The sequence below is a fragment of the Labrus bergylta genome, chromosome 19 (assembly GCF_963930695.1).
Source record: "Labrus bergylta chromosome 19, fLabBer1.1, whole genome shotgun sequence".
NCBI lineage: Eukaryota > Metazoa > Chordata > Actinopteri > Labriformes > Labridae > Labrus > Labrus bergylta.
Window position 1 is genome coordinate 10,262,581 of NC_089213.1, and position 21,893 is coordinate 10,284,473.

At 40.2% G+C, this 21,893-nt stretch overlaps 1 protein-coding gene across 2 annotated transcripts in view; it reads left to right on the top strand.

Moving 5' to 3' along the window:
- The first annotated feature begins 366 nt into the window (after nt 1-366).
- The window catches only part of col22a1 (collagen, type XXII, alpha 1), a 58,827-nt gene continuing 37,300 nt past the window's right edge, over nt 367-21,893 (top strand). Inside the window, exons 1-15 of one of the 2 annotated variants that reach the window (XM_065948043.1) lie at nt 367-600; nt 3,435-3,589; nt 3,684-4,250; nt 9,389-9,469; nt 14,387-14,498; nt 15,733-15,856; nt 16,202-16,477; nt 16,594-16,674; nt 18,260-18,376; nt 18,489-18,533; nt 18,648-18,710; nt 18,942-18,980; nt 20,588-20,641; nt 20,740-20,793; nt 20,981-21,034. In XM_065948043.1, coding sequence (XP_065804115.1) covers nt 3,499-3,589; nt 3,684-4,250; nt 9,389-9,469; nt 14,387-14,498; nt 15,733-15,856; nt 16,202-16,477; nt 16,594-16,674; nt 18,260-18,376; nt 18,489-18,533; nt 18,648-18,710; nt 18,942-18,980; nt 20,588-20,641; nt 20,740-20,793; nt 20,981-21,034 — 1,758 coding nt within the window. In that variant the 5' untranslated portion in view covers nt 367-600; nt 3,435-3,498. The remainder of the gene's footprint in view (nt 601-3,434; nt 3,590-3,683; nt 4,251-9,388; nt 9,470-14,386; nt 14,499-15,732; nt 15,857-16,201; nt 16,478-16,593; nt 16,675-18,259; nt 18,377-18,488; nt 18,534-18,647; nt 18,711-18,941; nt 18,981-20,587; nt 20,642-20,739; nt 20,794-20,980; nt 21,035-21,893) is intronic. The other variant, XM_065948044.1, reaches the window with a different exon arrangement.

Genomic DNA, 21,893 nt, shown 5'->3' on the forward strand with positions numbered 1-21,893 from the left:
ACAAGTGTTCTGTAATCATTTCTCCAACTTAAATACACCCCTTCTCCATAAGTGTGTGGCTGCTTGAAGCCAATGCGGCCCAGCCCACCACCACCACCAGCTCCAGGGCGGCTCCGCTGTGGCTCTCGCAGTGGCAAAGGCTGGACAGTTGAGGTGGTTGCCAAGAAGCATGTGCTTTTTCTTTGAGTGCAACACTTCAGATGGGTGCAGCCATAAAGAAGAGAAAAAAAGGGACAAAAATATCCAGAATGTTGGGTCTATAATTGGCCGCTGCGCCTCACAGCCTTTTTTTTTTTTATGTGTGAGCACAGCCCAGTTAAGAATGGTAGAACCACGAGTGAAACCCAACACTTTCTCCCTTTGCAGTTCCCTCCCACTCAGTCCAACCATCCACAAGGTCTCTGAAGCTCACCTCACCTCACTTTCCAAAAAACATTGTACACTGGATTGTCACTCTGGATTATACTGTAATACCCACCTGCAGGAGAGATATCTGGAATTATTATCACCTGATAATGATGCTGCCCCGGTGCTGATTCAAGGTGTAAGTGCTGGAGAATTTACAGACACCTTGGTAACACTGACTGAGTGACAGGCCAGGTAAGAAAAAATACAGATATAATTTGAAAATCCATCTGTCATTGCAACTGTCCTTGAATAACTGACTTTAAATTCTTATTTATTCTTTAGCAGTTTTGAATTGTTGAAAAAAAGTGGTGCTGTTTTTCTGCACTTGCTGTTCAGATGCTTTATCAGACAACCGGCTTCCTCTTTTTTTCCCCCCTTCCTATTCCTGGGTTGCAAATGTTCTGTTTTTGACATTTCGGGAATGATAAACGCAGTGCTTCTGTTATACACATCTACATCGCATTCCCAGGTCTACCATTGAGAGGAGGAAGTGGAAACAGGACTGATGAACCACAGTTTGTAAGGAATCTGGCCTCAGGTTCCCATGTTGACAGAGATAAACCAGCTTGTTTTCAGCTTTACCTTGGATACAGTTTTTTTTTTTTTTTTTTTAAATCAGTGATTTTATCTCTGCAGCAGTGGGAGAGCCATACAGTGTGTTGAAATGTAATCAGAGATGAAAGGGAGACAAATTAGAAAATGCAACGACTTGTACAAAACTTGGGGAAAGAGGATTAGGAGCATGAATACAAATCTTGTTTAGTTGCCTTCATAGTGTTGCTGTGATTTTTTTTTCATCATTGAAGTCTTGCTGGGCTGAATTTCTGAGATTTTAAATACTCACTAATTGGGGCAATTAGAGTGATTGAGCTATCGTGCCTATTCTGCTCATTAATAGCGCCAGTGAAACCAAGTAGCAGAAATAGGCTAATGGAGAATCAGATAAGGAAACTTGTATCTGGGGGCCAAGCACTTTGCAATACCCACTGTAAATAATGCACTCTCTATTTTACAGGCTATACAGGGCCAACTCACAATAAACAAGCTGCTGTTACTAAATTTGTCCCCACAACCTTTCCCTGAAATAATTTGCTGCTAAAACCACTTTCTATTTCTAAGTCGCATACTCACCCTTACTACACCTCTGTTTACTTTACTTCAAGCCATAAGGTTCCAATAACTTCTGTGGTAATAAAGTAAATGTAGATTTTGCAACAAAAAAACTGCAATAAAAGAAAGATTGCAAGTGTGAGAAATACATCCCCACAGCCTGTATCAGTTAATGATATAGTGACATGCTACAATAAGATGACAACTTCTTAGCTGTTTTCCATATGATGAGGAAATACAATGAACAGCTGTCATGGGAAGAGTTATAAAAAGTGAAACCATCTCATGTCAGTTCGAGTCATACAAAGCTTTGTACAGGAGATACATAGGCTAGCTTAGCACCCCCTGCTATGCAAATATATATAATAAAAAACACATCTCTCTACTCGCACTTATTCCCACTTAAAAACACATTTTTCCAAGCCATCTTGCTAACTTACATTTGATATTTATTGGTCCAATTTTTCTTTTTCTTTTTTGACAATAACCCCAGCCTTAGCACATGAATGTCACAGAATCATAAAATGAACTTGTTCTTATGGAGTTCTTAAATGTTTTGTTAGAAAAGGAGTCATAACAGCAGATTGGCGATTCCCAAAAGATACATGCACTGTTTTAAGATATATTTTTCTACTGACACTTTTCTTCTCAATATTAGATGAAAGAAAATATTTTTTTGGGTAAGCATGCATCATGTGTTTGACACAGAAGTTGCATAAACTTTTACAGCTACTGAACCACTGTGATCCTTGGGGTCACTGCACTCAGCCAAGAAATAGTCTAACATGTTACCTCCTAGAGAATTGAGGATTTTGCCCAGGTTTACAGAATTTATTCTAAGCTGGGCTTACTTAAAAAGTAGATATGAGAAAAGTTTCAATATTGTCTCTAAACTATATAAAAAAAAAGGAAATATGTTTCCCAGAACACATTTACAGACTTCGTAAAGGTACACCGAGATTGGAGATGATGGGAAAGAAAATCTCAGAACAGGGGGAGGCTCTTCTAATTGCTTTCCAAGTTGTGCACAACTCAGACTTTCCTCAGCCTCCCCCAGTGACCCCCCGCAATGAGACACTCTTCCAGTCAGGATGAGTCCATGTTATGGCTATGCTTAGCCACATATCAGCCCTAATGGCAGGCATCACAACCACTTGTGTACATTAAGAGCAAGAATAGTTTTGTGTATATATGACAGGTTTCTGTCATTGCCAGCGAGGCACAACAGCCTTATAAATGAATCCAACAGAGATCAACTGCAGAAATGCTGCAGAATCAAAGCTGCCTTAATTGTAGGATCTCCAAATTGAAAAACATCACTATGCACTCTCCCAGTGTTGTTCTTTTACTTCTTCTCTTGTGCGGAGTTGGTAAAATCATAGTTTGGCAATGAGTTACAACAGTCTTTGCTCTGCACAGTTCCTCTAAATGCAGTATTCACTTGCTGATTAGAGAGATGTGTTTTTCAGTCTTAGGTTTCAATTATCACGTCCTGAGAATGGAAAGCATTTCCTGCCAGTTTCCGTAGCAGAAAGAAATCCCAACAGGGGACAAAAGAAATATAACACACAAGGGGGTATTAGATAGAAAAATAGTTTCCTAGAAAAAGTTAACATTTCTTTATAACTATAAAGTGCTTGTCTTAAATCAGCTTGCCACCAGCCCGCTGTCAATACAGAGCTGTGGCAGCAGCCACTGCAGGAGGCTTGCTTTTGTAGAGCAATTTCCCTGCACAACAGGAAGTACTTCACCAATTTTGGTTTCACAGTTAGTGAAAAATATATCTCAAGAGACAACTTTTCACACAGGATTTAGACTCCTAAATGTCATATAGTTCAGTTATGTTTTTAAAAAGTAGGCTTTTGGACTGTAGTGTTTGTCAGAGTATGTGTAATGAAGAATTGTTGTTTCCACAGACTTGGGACAGCTTGATGGTGGTAATAAGTTAAAAAAAACAAACAGATTGAAAGCAAGGCCGAGATGGAATTACGACTGGGATTAAGGATCACCCTGGTCTTTGTCATCCTGGTTTTGACTCTTTCCGGTGAGACAGTGGAAGCACAGAGGGCAGGTAAGACCATTAAGATAAGATAGAATACTCTGTGGAAGTGGAAGAGCTTTTTTGTCTATATGTGACTAAATCTTTCTGTATCTACCTATGACAGGATGTAAAAACGTCCACTATGACTTAGCATTCATCCTGGACACCTCATCCAGTGTTGGAAAAGACAATTTTGAGAAGATCCGGCAATGGGTGGCCAACATTGTGGAGTCTTTTGATGTGGCCCCTGACAAGACAAGAGTCGCCGTGGTGCGCTACAGTGACAGACCCACCACTGAGTTCAACCTGGGTAAACACAGGACCCTGGAGGATGTGAAGCAAGCCGCCCGTAACATACGCTACCTGGGGGGAAATACAATGACTGGTGATGCTATCAGCTACACCACCGCCAACATCTTCACCGAGCGAAACGGAGCAAGGCCGGCGGCCAGAGGTATCCAGAAGGTGGCCATCCTTCTCACAGATGGCCGAAGCCAGGATTATGTTCTTGAGCCCTCCAAGGAAGCTGCCAAAGCTGGCATCCGGATGTTTGCTGTTGGCATCGGGGAGGCTTTAAAGGTAGAGCTGGAAGAGATTGCGGCCGAGCCAAAGAATGCACACGTCTTCCATGTGACGGACTTTAATGCCATTGACAAGATCAGGGGCAGGTTGCGGAGGAGGCTGTGTGAAAGTAAGTCAGTCATCGGGCTCAGTGCCAATAGGTATAGCTCACACTGCATGCCACATGGCTTCAGCTTGAAGCCTCTCATTGAAGAGCCTGCCTCACCCTTAATGTGCATTTGATCGAACTAGACTCTTATTTTAATCTTTTAAGCACTACATTGAGGAAAGACCCCAACCACAAAACCCCACCCCAACCACATAGAGCAGCTGCACTAGCAAGCAGTGCTAGCGTGGCCTCTTTTTGACTGAATACGAAGCATGTCAAGGGGCTGTTGCAGAAATTGGCTTGTAAATGACAGCTCTTTAACCAAGACATTTCTGTGGTGTAGCTGTCTTTTTGACTGCTGCTTCGCTGCAGAGGTGTTTAGCACTGGAAAGCGTGTCTTAAGCTAACCTCAAGAGTTTTTCTATTCATGGGTTGAAAAAAATCTTTCAACAAGGCCACACAGGCATAGACAATTACTTACAAAGCCAAATAAATAGGCTAAAACAAGCTTAAAACTAAGGTTACAGTGTCATGATGTTGGGTAGCTGTGTAGGAAACTATCTGCTTGTGAGTGTTTTCATGGAGTAGATGGATGCTTTGCACTCCAACGTTTTAAATTCCTGCCTAAAATTAGCCAGACAGGAAAGAAAAGGATGCCATGAGCCTTCACCACAAACAGTAAATACAAAAACGGGAATGACATGATTGCATGGTTCAACACACAGACAAGCAGTACCAGTTCTTGCTTTAATCTTTACTCTGTAGAGTTTACTGTGAAGAACGTGTTGAATCATATTCTAAAATCAAATATTTTGAAGGGCATATCATATTTCAGAGTGAATCTTGTGCAAGACCGCAATGGTGATTCAATTTAAAGCCACTGATCTTTTGACCTTCCTCCTTGACTCAGACTTTCAATCTGTTAGCTAGTAATGTTGGGTTTTATATATTAAAAAGAAAATGCTGTGCATGCAAGTTTAGTGCTAAATGCTCTACAGAACTAACCAAAGGCTAAATGTACGCAGAATTGTAGCTCCAGTGTTTTCTTTCTGTAATCTCAAGAGAGTCTCTAAGTATGTCAGTGGTCAGTACGACTGGATCACTGAAAAGCCCAAGTTATATTCATTCAGAAAATTATAGCCCTAATGTTTCAAGTGGGTCCAGAGCAGTTTCCAGTGTCCATGTCAGATGTCTTCACCTTCTAATCTATAGGTTTAAAAATGGGCACTACTTATTATCTGCTGTAGTGATTCATGGGATCATGTGTGGCCTCAACCACCTATAGGATCACACACTTGACCTTACATGACCCCAGCGACAAAGGACTCAAATATCAAAGCGCTTGGCTAACAGCGAGAGTATGTTTAAACCCGGCAGCCATAATGGGGACAGGTAATAGTATGAATTAAAGATGTATCAGTGACCGTTAAAATAAACAAGGTTGTTAGGTATGCAAAGGTTAAGATTGAGATGATAAGACAATGAATCTGTGTGAGACATTATTTCCAAATTCAGGTTTGACATTGCTTCCATTTTAACTCACAGTCAGATCCCTAAATTATAGCTTTAGGGCCACAAGTGCAGGGAGTAGCTCAGCTGGTGTAGCCTGCTAATTCTCAGGGCTGTGCAAAAACATTGTCTTTAAAAAAAAAAAAAAGAGTGACGCCGGACCATTCATTTAGAGTAAGGTCTCTTTTGGTATGACTTCCTGACCTTTTAGACATAAACCAAGCATCTTTACAGAGATCTTTGAACATCACTTGAACACACGATGAAAATGAAGAGTTTAAAGTCCCTTCAATTCTTTTCTCATCAAACTGTCGAAAGACACAATCAGGGATCGACTCTGAGTTAAATTAGTTGCTTAGCTTCCCTGTAAGGCATGCTTTGGGCTTTGCATAATACTGAAAACCAAGCCATGACAGAAGCGTTGTCCTCATATTGATGTTGCAAGCTACTCGAGACAGGATGATTATATTATCTGTGATTTAAGACAACCAGAGTTAGATGGTAGATGTTTGGCAGATTCTTGATATATTAGGGAAGCCAGAGTGCTACACTGATATTTTTGGCCCAGATGATATTTAGGGTTGACAGTCAGGACTTAGACAATTTGTTCAGCTATTTTTAGGTTAAATGAGGAAGCCCTTCAAACAGATGGATTAAATACTGATGACAAGACCATGGCTGGCTGTCAAGTCTAATAATCAGAATGAAAATCTACGTTTGCCATCTGGGAATGATGGAAGGTTTTATTCATGGGGAACTTGTTTTGCTAAAACTTGAAACTTCAAGCTTTCATTTAATTGGATACATCAGTCTGCAGCAGTATAAAGAGGATGAGATGAGGTTTTTTTTTTTTATTTAGACAACTTGTGGCTGGTTCTGCTCAAGGTTTCTGAGTGTTAAAAAGCTGTTTTTATTTGCTACTGTTACTTTGCTAGACGTTGCTACGTGTTGTGCTCATGGTGGATTAATGTTGGATGAATACTATAACAAAGAGTACGATCTAGACCCTCTCTTTTTGTGTCTTAATATCACAACTTTTACAAATAAAAATGGATTGATTGATTGAGATAGTTTTAAATGAGTTTGCCTTACTTAACATCATCATGGCTTTATGATTTATACTTTTTTATTTGATATTGGGCATGACTTTTCTATAGAGAGATAAACTTGCAATGTCTTTGGCCATTACACTCCATCATGATGTCTTCAAGTACTGGAGGCGGTGGTGACGCCGACAAAAGGATAGAATCCCCGCTTGATGGAGTCTAGACACTGGAGGTGGAAAAGTGTGACTGGGGTGGAGGATTGACGGCAATTGACAGCAGCAGGATGATTGGTTGAAGGAAGTTGTGGTTGAATCTGGTTGGTTTAGTAATTAAAGAGTAAATGGTCATAATCAGCTGATCAGCAGGGCGGGAAGAGAGAGGGAGAGACTAAGTTGAATGAAGAATAATGAATGGATGTGTGAAAGAATATGAACAGTCTTCCTTCTTGAACTTACGCTGAGTTCTACTAAAACTTTACACTTAACAGCTCCTGCTTGGAGTTTTGAGCTGATTATGAAAAGACTGACATGACTACTAGATCCTTTGATTTCCAATTAAAACAATAAAAAAAACTAAATCAAGTGGAGAATTAAGTATAGTATTATTAAATTCCTGCTACAGCTGCCACCTGTTTGGTGTCAAAGTATCTTTCAGCACACAAAGTGCCTTTATTTACATTTTATGTGGACAAATTCATTCAATGCACAGGTAAAAGACAGCAAGCAGATGACTTTTTGTTAGAGTATAAAATGTAAAGCAAACAAATAAGACATATATACGTAGTCCACAGGTGTCTCCAAGCTCCACACAAAGTGAAAGTTTGTCACCGTAGCTTTAAACCATGAGAGTACATAGGCATGCTAACCGCTCTGTAGAGAACAGTAATGCATTGTGCAGCGTTATAACATCAGCCTACTAACTGCTGTAATAATCATGGACATATATCAGCTTCACTGGCTAGGCTGACAAGTATGATGTCATACTTTAAAAACTTTGGCACTGGTTATAAAACTATACTGATGTCTCTTTCTTCAAGCTAACACAACTATTAATAAAACAAAGCATTACCTCACCTCTCAGTGCTTATGTTAAGTATGCCAATTGTTGGCATACATTGAATCCAGAGCATGACTTCTAAACGGACCATTTTCTACTGTTAGTAGGCATTTTCGGACAGCAGGAACCTTTTCATAGTTCTAGGAACTGCTCTGGGACTCTCCCCCTTTTTCATTGATTGCCCACCACAGAAACTATGAACTATTTTAGATCCTAGATCTTAGGTTCAGAGGAACCTTTAAAGGCCCCGTGGTGGGTCATTCTCAGGGAACTCCCTAGTTCATCTCCCTAGTTCATCATCTTCAAAAAGTCTCCAAGACTGTTTGGTCCGAAAACATCGACTGTCACCTAATTTCTGTTGGTTACTTGCTCCTATTTCCCTCATTTATGTAACTGTATGCACATGATGTATGTTTTTTTAAACCCCTACCCCAACCCTCTTAGTTTAGTGTGTCAGCATGTTAGCATGTTAAGTGTTTTTTAGATAGGCACTTCATTGTCATTGTATAAAAGAACACAACAAAAATTTGTTGGCAGCAATTAAATAACACATTTTTTAAATAAAAATATATTCATTGTCATGTACCAAAAGAAAATGTAATTGTGCTAGATTGAAAGAGTGGAAAAGTAGCCAAATATAATAGGCATAAATAAATTGTTTTAAGTACAGTAGGCTGAGTGGACCAGACTTAACATAACATATAGGTACCAAACTAATGAAAAATGATGCATCAGTGACGCTGATCATTGATAAGAGGTCATGGAAATCGAACAATCCCACCCCTGAATTCATGGTGCTTACATGCTTTCACGAGTCACGAGTCAAGTTTCACGAGCAGTGTACCTTTTAAAAAACAGCATTATCAACTCAAAGAAACAATACACAAGTTTACATGGAACGTACAGTATGTCTCTGCTAAAAATGTGATTTTACAAAAACTATTAACAGCTAAGTCTGGCTATCACTGTTTTTTTGGTTTCTCAAAGTAACCCTTTAAAAAAATCGAATTTTCATCTATAAGCCAACTTTTACATCTAAGAAACTAAATAGGACCCATATCTGTGTTAAGTAGTTGTGAAGCTGGCATCCTGACAAAAATACCCCTCCTACCAATAAAAACTTTTCCTGACCTTGTCGCTTTTCTCACTGTCATCACCATCACTCATGTATGTGTGCATTGAAATTTAAACTGTAGCAGCTTCTTGGGCCTGTTGATGTGTCGCCCCCTGCCACCTGCACACCCCACTCCCCAGACATCAGGCAGGAGAAATGTAAAGCAGTCTGTCCGCTCAGTGCTCTGCAGATCCCATATCAGACCAAAGCTGCTTTTCAGTGAGATCATTTCCTAAAACAACCCAGGACTTCACGCCATTTTGGTCCGACTCCCCTTAAATTTCATTGTAAGAAAAAATTGCACATGATTATGTTTCCAACAGGAAGGTAAAGATGTTGCCATGAAGTGTTTCAACAAGTTGTCTCCAAGTTCCCAAAAAAATCATCATCATAATGTAGAGACATTCTAAATAGCTATTGTCTTTTCTCCTCAGATGTCCTGTGTCCAAACATGAAGGTCCAACCGGATCGCTTTAAGCCCAACAGCACCAGTTATGGTCTTGAAGAGGTTCCAGGTATGTGTTAAATGCTGCTTTCCCAACAGCAACATTGCAGCTTTGGAAATTCTTGCAACAGCAGACTCAGCTCTTTTGTTTTCAAAGCGTTTCCTACACCCCCACATTTTGCTTTTTTAACATCAGAAAAGACAAAGGGGAACTTTTTTATATGCAAATACACAGACACTCACAATGCATCACAATTTGGTCTATTTCTATTTGGAATCAGAATGTGTTTTATTCATGACTCTTTTGGCACATTCATTTCTATCTAGTTTGTCTGCTGCTATAGAAAGTAATCTTTTTCAAAATAATGCAGAATATCTGGCTTGTATTGGCCAAAGATTGAATCATAACTAACTGTTTTAGATACCAATTTCCTGTATTTTAGAAATATGGATCCCTGTTACAGGCTTCCATCTATCTGATTGTATTTTTAAGTGTCTACATGTTGCTACAATTGTGCAACAAATCGTGTTGATTATTAAGTTAGCTGTTGAGAAAATTGCTCAGTAACCATTATCAAAGGAATTTTTTGACACTTTGGAAAGTGTTTAGTTTTTTTGGGCAGAAAAAAAAGAATTTTCACATATGCACTCATGAAACATTTTCAAGCAGGCAACCCCTGCTATCTTCCTGAGTTGGTTGTTCACACATGCGCCTCACAGCAGGAGGCTATCCCTGTTGAACAGGAGATGTAAGCTCTCAGGAGGCAGGACACAATGGAAAAAGAACAAGGAGCAATGGTGGATGAAGCAACAAACTCACTCTGAGAATTTCAGGACATTTCAGGAGTTTTGTTCTTGCTTGTTTCTCAACCCTAATGAAAAAAAAAAGGCAAGCCAGGTGTTTCCAACAGCATCCAGTTTTCCAGCTAAGCTTACATGATTTTGGTTGTTGCTAAATTAATATGGCTTATTCTCAATGCCAACTCATCAAGTTCTCATCTGGTGCTCTCTTCTAGCTTAATGTTTTGACGTGTCGTTGAAGTCTGTTGTGTCAGGCAAATGTGGGACTTTTATCCGGAAAAGTTGGGTTAAATTCAAAATCCTTTACTGATACTTCGAAGGGTCGTTTCACAGTTGTTTTTTTTTATAAACTGGGAGTCATCTGTGTTGTTATATATACTATACAGACCTGAACATGCCGTTGCAAATGAGGCCATTTCACAAATTATTTCAAAGTACAGCAGTTGAACTAGTTGTCTACTAAGTGAAAGGCATAACTAGTCCTTCATCCCGTGATTTTCTTTCCAATCTGCTGTGTGAAAGGTTTCTAAGAACTCTTGAATAGCGTTTATCCAGAAAGGTAGGATGTTTTTACAAGTTAGTCTTTTGGGGGATCTGAGTTCCTGTCCATGTCTCCCACCCACATCCATCACACTAAGAGGAAAAACAGATGCCCAGTCAATGCCTGTTTGGACTACTATTATGCTGAACTTCATGGAAAGAGAGATGTCAAAGCAGTGAAAGCAGTGTTTTACAAAGTTGAACCACTGAACACATTTGAACACCTTCAATTCTGTTCCAAACAAGAGGGCACCAGGTATGACGTTTTGATAACAAATTGTCAAACATGGGTTGGACAAGTAAGAAATAAGGATATGTTGAGTGATGATGCACAGGATATAACCAGGGTATGTTGCCAGAACATCACTGGGCTCCAAACTCAAATTAGCTAATTTACTCCAATGGCCAGTTTAGCGTCTCAGCTAATTAAACTTGCAAGACTTGGTACTAAGGCATAAACAAAAGAACCATAAAAGAAATCAGCATAGCCATAGAACTCATAACAGAAAAAAAACACCAGGCTGCAGATTGTCTGTGACTGCCAAGATAGAGTTTTCCCACTGTGAGGTACAGAAAGCTTCAAGTTTGATGTCACTAATTGATGCACCCACAAAGCGAAAAAAAATTCACCAAGGAAAAAAAAAACAGGATATCAAGGGGGATTTGGCTGTATAGAGTCGATGAGTGTGTGCTTCTGATCATAGCTGGCAGCACCACTTTCCACTGTCGAGACTATCAGAGTATCAGATCCTCTCCTTTGGGGAAGTGTTAATTATGTGGTTATGATTTTCCTTTAAAAGCCACAAACTAATTAGAACAAACTTTAGATAAAACACAAAAGGCCACTGATGCTTTCTTAAGGAGATGTCCCCAATGCACAGCATTGTAGATGTGCTCTAATTGGAATAAATTATTTTGGGCCATGTTTTGTTTACAGAACTGAATACAAAGTCCTGCTTAGATGGAAAATTATGTGACTCAATTTCTTCTTGTAACCAACAGCTAGGCTATTGTGGAATACACCATAAATATATATACACTAAGCTGATTTATACTTCCTTTACATTTGCCAGCACCACAAGTTAAATAGTCTTCCCTTAAGAGCTTCTATGCACTGTAATCATTTCCGTCCTTGCAGTTACTCTTATATTAAAGAATTTCTAATTCAGGAACTTTAATTTCATATTATAACAGTTCCCACAGTGTTGTGAGGACCACCACAGGCACACAAAGAGGGTCAACACAGCAAGTCACCCGAAAAGTTAAGCTTTCATTTTAAATCAGAAGTTTGCACAGTGTGAGATTTTTGGTTTTGTCACACTGCTGTCTCACACAGTTGGGTCATGATCAGATCTGAAAGCCAAAACCTGTATCAGGTTCCACTTGGGGAAAAAGTCTTATCACATCATTCTGAGGTCTAAAGCTCCCTGACATGATGTCTGGGGGTAACTTAAGTCTGTAACTGTGGAAATGCTTTAGGACAGTGGTTCTCAACTCGTCTAGCCTCAGGACCCACCACCAACTCCTCTGTGAAAAATCATGACACAAATTTGTGATATTTTTCAACTAATCAGGTTTATTTACCTCAATCAGTACAAAACATGTGACAGAAGCAAGAAACTGAAAAAAACAAACATGTTTAAAAAGTGCTTCACAGGCTTTTCTGAACAAGTTTTTTTTCCAGGCGTACATTTTGCGACCCACTGAAAATGGCTCTGCGACCCACCTCTGGGTCTTGACCCACCAGTTGAGAACCACTACTTTAGGACATACAAATGTACTTGAGTGAAGTACGTTTTTCTACGTATTGTGGCCAAGCACATAGACATTTTTCCTTCATGTATATAAGCAAAGCACTCTCCACGCTGGTGCAGAGAGGGTGTAATGCTCTTTGAGAAATGTCAAGTCTATCTGCCTCTGATTGTGATTTGACAGCCAAGAGAGCTGTGGTTTGAGTCAGACTTGTGTTTATCATGGGCTGTCTGGTCTGACCCCTCGGCGCACTGAGCACACACAGGAGGCTGCAGAGTGTCTTTGCAAGTCTGTGCTCACTATCTACGTTGCCATCTGCTCTGATCAAAAGAATGCTGTGTGCATGCATTTGCCTTTCCCAGTCAGTGAACTCATCTGGCTTTTCCCGCAGATCGCCCCATCGGTCGTTTTTTTGGCTGTCCAAAATAACTTTTTAGGTTGATTATACACTATACACAGCCAGTCTAAATTACAGCTCTGCTCTGAGATGGCCTGCAAACAGCCACAGAACTGTGCAGTGAGGGACTGTGCACGGACTCAGCATAGTGACAAAGACACTAAGTCGGCAAAATACAAAGCTACATGGCTTCTTCGAGCAACCCTTATGTGATACTTCTAATCCTAAAACGTCTTATTTATATAGTATGAAAGTATGGAGCTGAGTGTTGAAAAAACATTTGCTACTTAACCTGATCACTCACTCCAAAATGTTACCAATGGCCATGTTGTTGATTCTGGATTTAAGCTCTGATTTTAAAGTATTCAAAAACCTTTAAATGTAGACTTAATCAGCAGACTTTATCTTTCTCGTTCCAATTAGTTGCATGTATTCTATGGCAATGGGGAAAAAATTTACCAAAATGAATTGCGGAATCTGAAAAAAAGTTGTCAAAAAGTAACAGTAGTCCACAGACACTTGGTGACCTTTCCTGACGCACAAAGCAGCTGTGTCTGGTGGTTAATCCCCTCACTTATCCAGTGAGATATAAAGGCGCTTTTTTTAACCGTTATTTTTCGCTCTGTTGCTAATGGCACAGGGGCAGCCTGTGTTCTTTACCACCTGTTTCCAGGCTATTTCTAATGACATCCACTAATCTTTCTCCAGCCTCTCACATTACCACCTGAATAATGTTCCGGTTTCCTCTTAAGAAGATTAATTCACTGGTGTTAATTTTCCCACTGGAAACATTAAATCTCATAGATTTCCCAGCATAACTAGGCCATGAAGGAAATATGTTGAGTCTGTCTTCACCCTGTTGGCTCACTTAATGGCACAGTCTGCTTTCGGAAGTGCTCAATCCTCACAACGAGACCACCAGCTTTTCCGCGAGATCTGCTGGACAATCCCGCAGCTTTAGTGCTTTACATGCTCTCGTCCTGCTGGCATTGCCATAGCAGCAGCACTTGTTTGTTTTACAAGGGAGTGTCCTTTCTAAACCACCTAAATATGGTCTGTGGTTACACCACTTCAAATGCCTCGCTGCAGGGCAATGCACACACACACACACACACACACACACACACACACACACACACACACACACACACACACACACACACACACACACACACACACACACACACACACACGTGCATACACTCTCAGACTCACATGAGGACCTTACCAGCAATGGCAACCTGTTTTTTCTTTGGCAGCAAATCAATCTGAATGGCCAACATAAGACTCTTTTTCCAACTATTCAACAATACTGAGATTTTTTTCCCCCTTCAAAAGCCTCATACAAAGTGGCTGCAGGGTGTGGTGGTACTGACCCAATTAAACCTCGGTACATCCCAAAAAATTTGACAAAACCTTAACTTAACCCCATGTGTTGATTTATGAGTGTGTATGTGAGATTATCTTGATTCCAACTATTTGACTTTATCACTGCAGGGTTCGACCTGATGGAGCACTTCAATGTGAGAGATATTCTGGGAACCAGAGATGATGATGGCCAGAGTTCTTACGTACGCCTTGGCACCATGCCAATTGTACAGCAAACAGAGTAAGTGACCTTACTGTTACACTGCAAACAAATATAATCGGTGTCATGACAGATTTTGTCACACGATTCATTTAAAAGACAAAACTACTAAAAAGTCAGGGTTTAAAGCCTGTTGGGATGCAGGGATGTTTTCAGTTGTGTCATTTAGCCTTGCTTTTTTGCAGTTTAGGGGTGCAGAGGGCCAGGTAAACTGTTAGGCTATAGTAAGCAGGCGACCCCAGGTTCAAGTCTGTCCTGCTGCTCCTTTCCGGCATGCCATTCCCCACTCTCTCTCCCAATTTCTACTCCACCCACTGTCTTATCAAATAAAGGCAAAAAAGGCCCAACAATGAATCTTAAAAAAAGTGATACAGTTAAACATTTTAGAAATATTAGTATCCACATTAAAGGAGGTAGGGTAAAATTATGAGGTTTCAGCGAAGTAGCTTATTAGTCCAGCTTGGCACTGCATGTCCAAAAAGTTTAGACTCACCTAATAGCATCCTTTAAGCTCACCCACTTACACATTATGTGTTTTATTTGTATCTGAATAAACTGCAGCTGGCTGACTGGCTGCTGTTTGTACCTACATAGTTACAATACATAAATGTAAAATCTGATGATTTTTCTGATATTTGATTCATTAGTTAATCCATCATGACCACAGCACTTAGCAACGTTTAGCAAAGTTACAGTGGCTAGAAGAAAGGTCCAAAAACGTCCTTCTAAGAGGGGTTCCATGGCAGCAGGCCATCCCCACCAACGCTCCCGAGGAACCTACAAGACATGAGAGTTAAAAATGATCTATCAAGTCCTCTTAAAAAGTAGTCCATCTGATGTCATTTTATTTTCCAATCAGAATCAAGTACTTAACAAAGCCATGGAATATAAAGAGTTTAATCACATGGATTTCAATAAATGTGATCAAACTAGTTTATCAGTACTTCTTACATCCATCCATCCAATCCAATCATTATCTAAGCCACTTTTCCCTTCATCGGGGGCTTGAGCCTATCCCAGCTGTCATTGGGAGAGAGGCAGGGTACACTCTGGGCTGGTCACCAGTCAATGTCACTTCTTACAGTTGATGTTAAAATTTAGGAAATGGAATTTCCTTAAAAACAGACAAGCAGCTACGATGTGAAACATAGAGTCTTTGTTGGATTGGTAATGGGTTCACTGAGACTTCATAACATAAGCAGAGTCAAAAAAGCACAGTTTGTGCTAACAATAACAATATTTTTTTTTTCTGCAGGGACGTGTTTCCTCAAGGGCTGCCTGACGAATACGCCTATGTGACAACGTTCAAATTCAGGAAAACCTCAAGACGTGAGGATTGGTATCTCTGGCAGGTTTTCGACAAATATGGTATCCCACAGGTGGGTCAGTTGAAAGGAAATTGTTATAAATGTGCCTAATAGGTGCATACATTCTGCCAGTTAAAATACAAAATTAGAAAAAGGCCCACCTCACAGATTCAGACCCTTTTATAATGAATGGGTGTTAAATCTGGAAATATCTCATTATTGAGAGTGATTCACTCAAGTGAGTCAAGACAAAGAACATCACACATAGACTCCAAGTGTCTTTGAAAGGAAGTCTTAAATTAAAACACTTTGTGTAATTATATCATTTCATAATTCCCCGAAACACATAAGAGGGTTTCGTGAACTCCCATATTTTACAGCAGCTAACATTAGCTTTATGTGCCTCTGACCTACCAGGTGTCCATCCGCCTGGATGGAGAGAACAAGGCCGTGGAGTACAACGCTGTCGGACTGACAAAGGACGCTGTCAGAGCTGTGTTCAAGAACCAAGAAGTCGACAATCTGTTTGATCGCAACTGGCACAAGATCGCCCTCAGTGTGGAGGCCAAGTCTGTGTCTCTGTACCTGGACTGCAAACACATCCAGACTCTGCCCATTGAAGACAGGGAGGACATTGACATCCAGGGCAAGACAGTGATTGGGAAGAGACTATATGACAGTGTGCCAATTGATGTGAGTGTTTCATCTTCAACCTCCTCATGTCCATCATTCTGGAGTTGTAATATGCATGTGAAGATTAATTTCTTGGGATTGATCTGTTTATAAATTGTCTGCCTCTGTTCATGCAGTTTGACCTACAAAGGATGATGATTTACTGTGACTCCAAGCATGCAGAGTTGGAAACCTGCTGCGATCTACCCAATGGACCTGTGAGTATTGTAGGCAGTGATTCAAATCACCTGCCAAATTTGGCCCAACCACATAAATGTATTAAAGCTTTAGTTCTCTGCAGGTATACTGACAAATAACTGTGTTACTTATAAGAAAGATATACAGAGTATACAGAAGTAAAATTATTACTATTTTCAGATTACTTTCAAGCAGGAAGTTATTTTAAGACACCGACACAAAACACATGCAGAGGGTTAAATGCACCCAAGGGCTGCAGAGCAAACAGTGTCCCTGGGCGTCGGTCAGTAGCAGTTCTAGACTCCATAAGGACCCCCCAACCAGCGTTCATCAACATCAGGTCTGGCAGAGTCCAGATGCCTGCACCTCTTTTTTTCCTTTGTTTTACCCCCCAGAAGGATAATTCCTCTTCATTTTCCTTTCATTGACAAACCTTGGTTTTCACAGAAATAAAGCATACAACACTTAACAGAGCAACGAGATCGAGTGATGTCAGATTGGGCCCCCTTAAGGAGGTTTCCTACTGTCATTGCTTAATTTGCACATTTTGAGCCTGCGCTTTGATGTGAAGTTTGTCAGCCCTCATAAGGGGTCCCTATTAGCCTGGGGCCCCAAGCAGTTGCCTGCCTTGTTTTTAATGGTGAAACTGACATTACTGTACATTGTATAAGTTTGGCATCAAAGTCAAAGTCAAAGTCAACTTCATTGTCAATTTCAAAATATGCCAGACATACAGTGGAATCGAAATTGTGTTTGTCTCCGACCCGCGGTGCAATACAACCAAAATAAGGTAAAATAGATAAAATAAAATGAGGTAAAAATAAGATAAATAATATTTACAGTAATAAATTCTAAATTGTGCAAAAGGTACAAAATGGTAAATAAAATAAGTAAAATAAAATAAAATTTAAAGAAAAAATAAACTTGTGCAATATGTGCAATGTGCAGTAAACTGAGTGTACTAAAATAAACCATCAATAATTTCCCCCTCTTATCTCATCGTCAAAAAAGCTCCATCAGCATGAGAGTGCAAAGTAGAGCTGCAGACAGCATTTATTGGCATTCAGATGCAAAACAAAAGTAAATTGGATGTTGCAGGTGAACTCACTGGCCATAATGCACCTGAATATAATAAGCGCTGAATGCTTTGTGAACTAAACTTTGCGACAGGGCAGAAAGTGTGTGCAAATGATGCACAATTTATTAAGCTATTCGGAATCAGAATCAGAATCAGATCATATTAGCGGCCGCAATCCATTCTGAGTGAATCAGGACCTCTATATTCTTCGTGGCATTTCTTGTTTTGTAAAATTATTTGTTTTTGCAAGTCCACCAACATAAAACACTTAACAATCAAACACGTTTAAGACTAGAAAATGACCCATTCTCACTCTACACTTAGAGGCTTTGGACAGTTCTCACTGTGGTGGACTTATGTGAAAGTGTGCAAGCAGAGTGAAAGTGTGCAGGGAGAGGGTGTAGGGAGTTGTTTGAGGAAGGCCTCTTGGTCCCCAGCTGCATAATGCTCCTCAGACCCACCCTTCACCAAACTATCATTGTCTCATTTTTTGGTTCATGACTGTTGCTTTAAATGTGTCCTTTCAGTGCCCAAAGAAAGTTGTTACAGAGGCCCCCCCTGTGCAGATCCCCACTCCAACACCTACAGTTGCGGAGCAACAGAGAGGACCTCAAGCAAACTGCTCTTGCCCTCCAGGAGAGAAGGTAAAGCTACCTCATTTTCCCTGGCTTCATCCTTGTCTATTATTTCAACAGTTGAGTGGGAATCAATTATTTAATGGCTCTGGAACAACGTCTGTATTTTCATTTCTAACAGGGAGAGAATGGTTCGTCCGGTGCAGCAGGTCCTAAGGGTGAAAAGGTCATCTACCTTTGCCTTTTAGCATTATATTGTGTCTGAAAACAATATTACAGCTTCAATTTCTCCCCAGAGTTGTTTGTTCTATCATTTCATTGTGTGAACATACGGTTTCAGGGGGACTCTGGCCTTAAGGGCGCCGTGGGACCAACTGGAAACAAAGGAGAAAAGGGAGAAACTGTATGAAAACTTGAAGTGTGCACATTTACAACCACTGTTTTCCTCCTTATGGGGCGATGTGTTCTTAGAGATTTACAGAAACTTCTGTCTAATGCTTTGTGATAGTTTTAAACCAAATTGATATTCATATTAAAAAAAGAGTTTAGAGTGCATGCCTTCCAGCTATTATCTCATTTGCTTTCATTTTCCTGCCTCGACAATAATTGATCCTGATTGATTAATTATTTGCAGGGCAAAGTAATCTCTGTCAAAGGTGACAGAGGTGAGAAGGTAAGTAAAGCTGCTCTTCCCGACTCTGCATGTGCATCGAGTCTGTGCATATTTCATATGCATGCACATCTCCTGATTTTGTCTTTCCTATCTTTCCTTTACGTTTTTTCCCTTTATATGGTATTTTACATTTCACCTCTCTTCTGTGAGGGAGTGGCAAAAGGAAAAAGCACTTAGCTGTTATTGTCAGAATTACAGGACAGGTTACCACAGAGCAAGCGTAGCTAGAAGGCAGGCCAACGCAGATGCCCACCCAGTTCAAATCACAGCCTGTGTTGCTGCCTGGCAGTGCCAGCTGGGAGTCTCACAGTATTATTTATTGCTAGAGACAAAAAACGTTGGCATGAATCATTCGAGCTGTACAAAAAGGGACATTTAAAAATGGCCGCAGGAGGTCTGGGAGAAAATAGATAGTTTTTAAATTCATGTTATTTACTTTGGCTCTCAATTCTTGAGTATGTATCTATAAATGCTTTTGGATAATAAAAGCATCTATACTAGATACATCTAATTGTTGTGTGAAAGAAATGAAGGAGGTATTTTAATGCTGGTAGTGAAGTCAGACTGCAAGCAAACTGATATCTTATAAACTAATTTTCTGTTGTTGTTCTTGCTGCTAGAACCCAAACTGGTTTGATAAAAATGCATTAAATCAAACTTTAATGCAGAGCATCCCCGTTGGTTTTCTACTCCTTGCTTTCTGCTTGGGCATCCGTCTTCACCGTCTCCCACAAAAAGCTGCAATTTTGTTCTTGTAAACTTTCGTAAAGCTGATGTAAAGACATGACGTAAGCTGACTTCCAAGCTGCTGTTACAAATGGATCGCTCCGTCATCCAGTTGCATTGGGTGAAAGTGGATTTATACCGCTGTGATTGCCTCTAATTGCATCTTTACCTTAGGAAACAGGCATTTGTCCATGTGCCAGTGTCAAAGACAATATCTTCTTCGTTAAAAAGGCACAAGCGGGCCTTTACCCCTAATCTCTCTATACAAGCTCCTAGAATAATTAAAGGGCAACCGCCTGTGACTTGTAAAGTGGTTTTTGAAGCAAAGGGGAGTCTTGTGGTGGGCAAAACCTTGTGGGACTATGTGATTAAACTGCCGTTGCTTTTCACTCAGTCCTGCTTTCAGAAATCCAAGGGATTCCTTGGCAAGTCATACACCATCAGTGTACAAACCAAAAGTGAAACACTCAAGAGACAATGTGAAGCCATTGTTCCTTGAACCTTTGGATGTGCAACTAGACCAAAGTGGGGTTTTGTGGAGCTGTGGACAGCTCTTCTGGCTCCTAAACATTTACTCAAAAGTTTGTTTGTCTTTGTTTTAGTGTCAACGTGTGTAACCCCTTTTGTTCTGTGTGTAATGGTAACATCTGTCTTTTGTCCAGATGTCTGTGCTACTGTTCAATTAATCACGTCCAATAATCACCTCTAACATGGTTCCTTTGTTCCACTGTAAATCTCCGACCATCATGTACTAAACCAAGTTTTGTGATACTACCAGGTTGATCCTCTGACAGCACGGCACCATAACCTGTACCGCCGGCCCTCCTGCATGCTTATGTATTACAGAAAAATCAAAGTTAATACTTGCCTTCTGTTTACAGGGTGATAGAGGAACATTAGGGTTAACAGGTGCTGCTGGACAAAAAGGAGAGAAGGTGTGGCACTGGAGGACATCTGGAGGATTTCTCTCATTATGTTCAATCTTAAAAAGTCCCTTTCTGTTATTAATTATGTGTTTCCAATCATCCGACAGGGACTTGGAGGTTTACCCGGTATTGATGGCTTATCTGGAGACAAAGGAGACAAAGTGAGAAATGCATTTTTGGATATTTCAGCATAAATATATCAGTTTTCATCAGATCAGAATCAGAAATACTTTATTATTCCCATGGGGGAAATTTGGTTGTTACAGTTGCTCTTAAACACAATATAGCAGTATACATTTATATCAATATGAAAATAAAACTCTCCTCTGAATGTCTTCCTGGAAATAGGGTGCCACTGGGGTGCCTGGAGGAGAAGGGATGCCAGGTCCAGCAGGATTAAAGGTATGTGAATGACATCTTGCATTTTAAATAGTGCTTGTCAATTGATTAAAAAAGTAGATCTCAGTTTGAATATACTCTAATTTACTTCTTTAATTCTGTCACACCTGTACCTGAAATGTGCCGCACTGAACTCAGAGAGCAAAGAGAGCTACTAGTGGCCTGTTGCAGCACAGCCCAAATAATTGATTGAGGATTTTAAGGCAGCACATCAGGTTTCAGGTGAGGACCAGGCCACCCCTGGATCCCCCTGCTGTCCAGGCAAATATACCTGAAACCCATTCAGCTCATCTTGCTCAACACTACACATACAAAGGCACCTATTACCCAGCATTTTGGATACGAACACAGGACATACTCAGACAAAGATGCTGGTACTTTGCACAATTTTACATCAGGAATTCCCCCTTGTTGTTGAGGTTTATTTACTTTATTTGGTTGGGTCCAAAAAACCCCCCAATACAATCAGTTGGGTCTCGACACTGTAAAGTGGGCATACATATGTTTATATTGATTACTTTTCTAAATAGAGGAGTTTTAGTTGACTTTCCTTTGGATGAAGCAGCAGCTGGTGAAAGAGCCAGGATGGAGGAGGAAGGAGGGGTGCTGGCCTGGGTGTGGCAGAAGGATTGTGGCAGGCTGCTTTACCCAGGACTGAAGGAAATGATTGCCCCCTTTTGATAAAACACAAAGATTACCGACCAAGAAAACTTAAAAAGGGAAAATTAGACAGAAAATTAGACAGAAAATTACAGAAAACGAGTTCCCCTCTTCTTCTCAGCTTTGATTTTACATGGAACAAAATGTGATGTATTGCCTTAAAACAAAACAAATATGGTAAGTGACAATAAAAATGTGATAG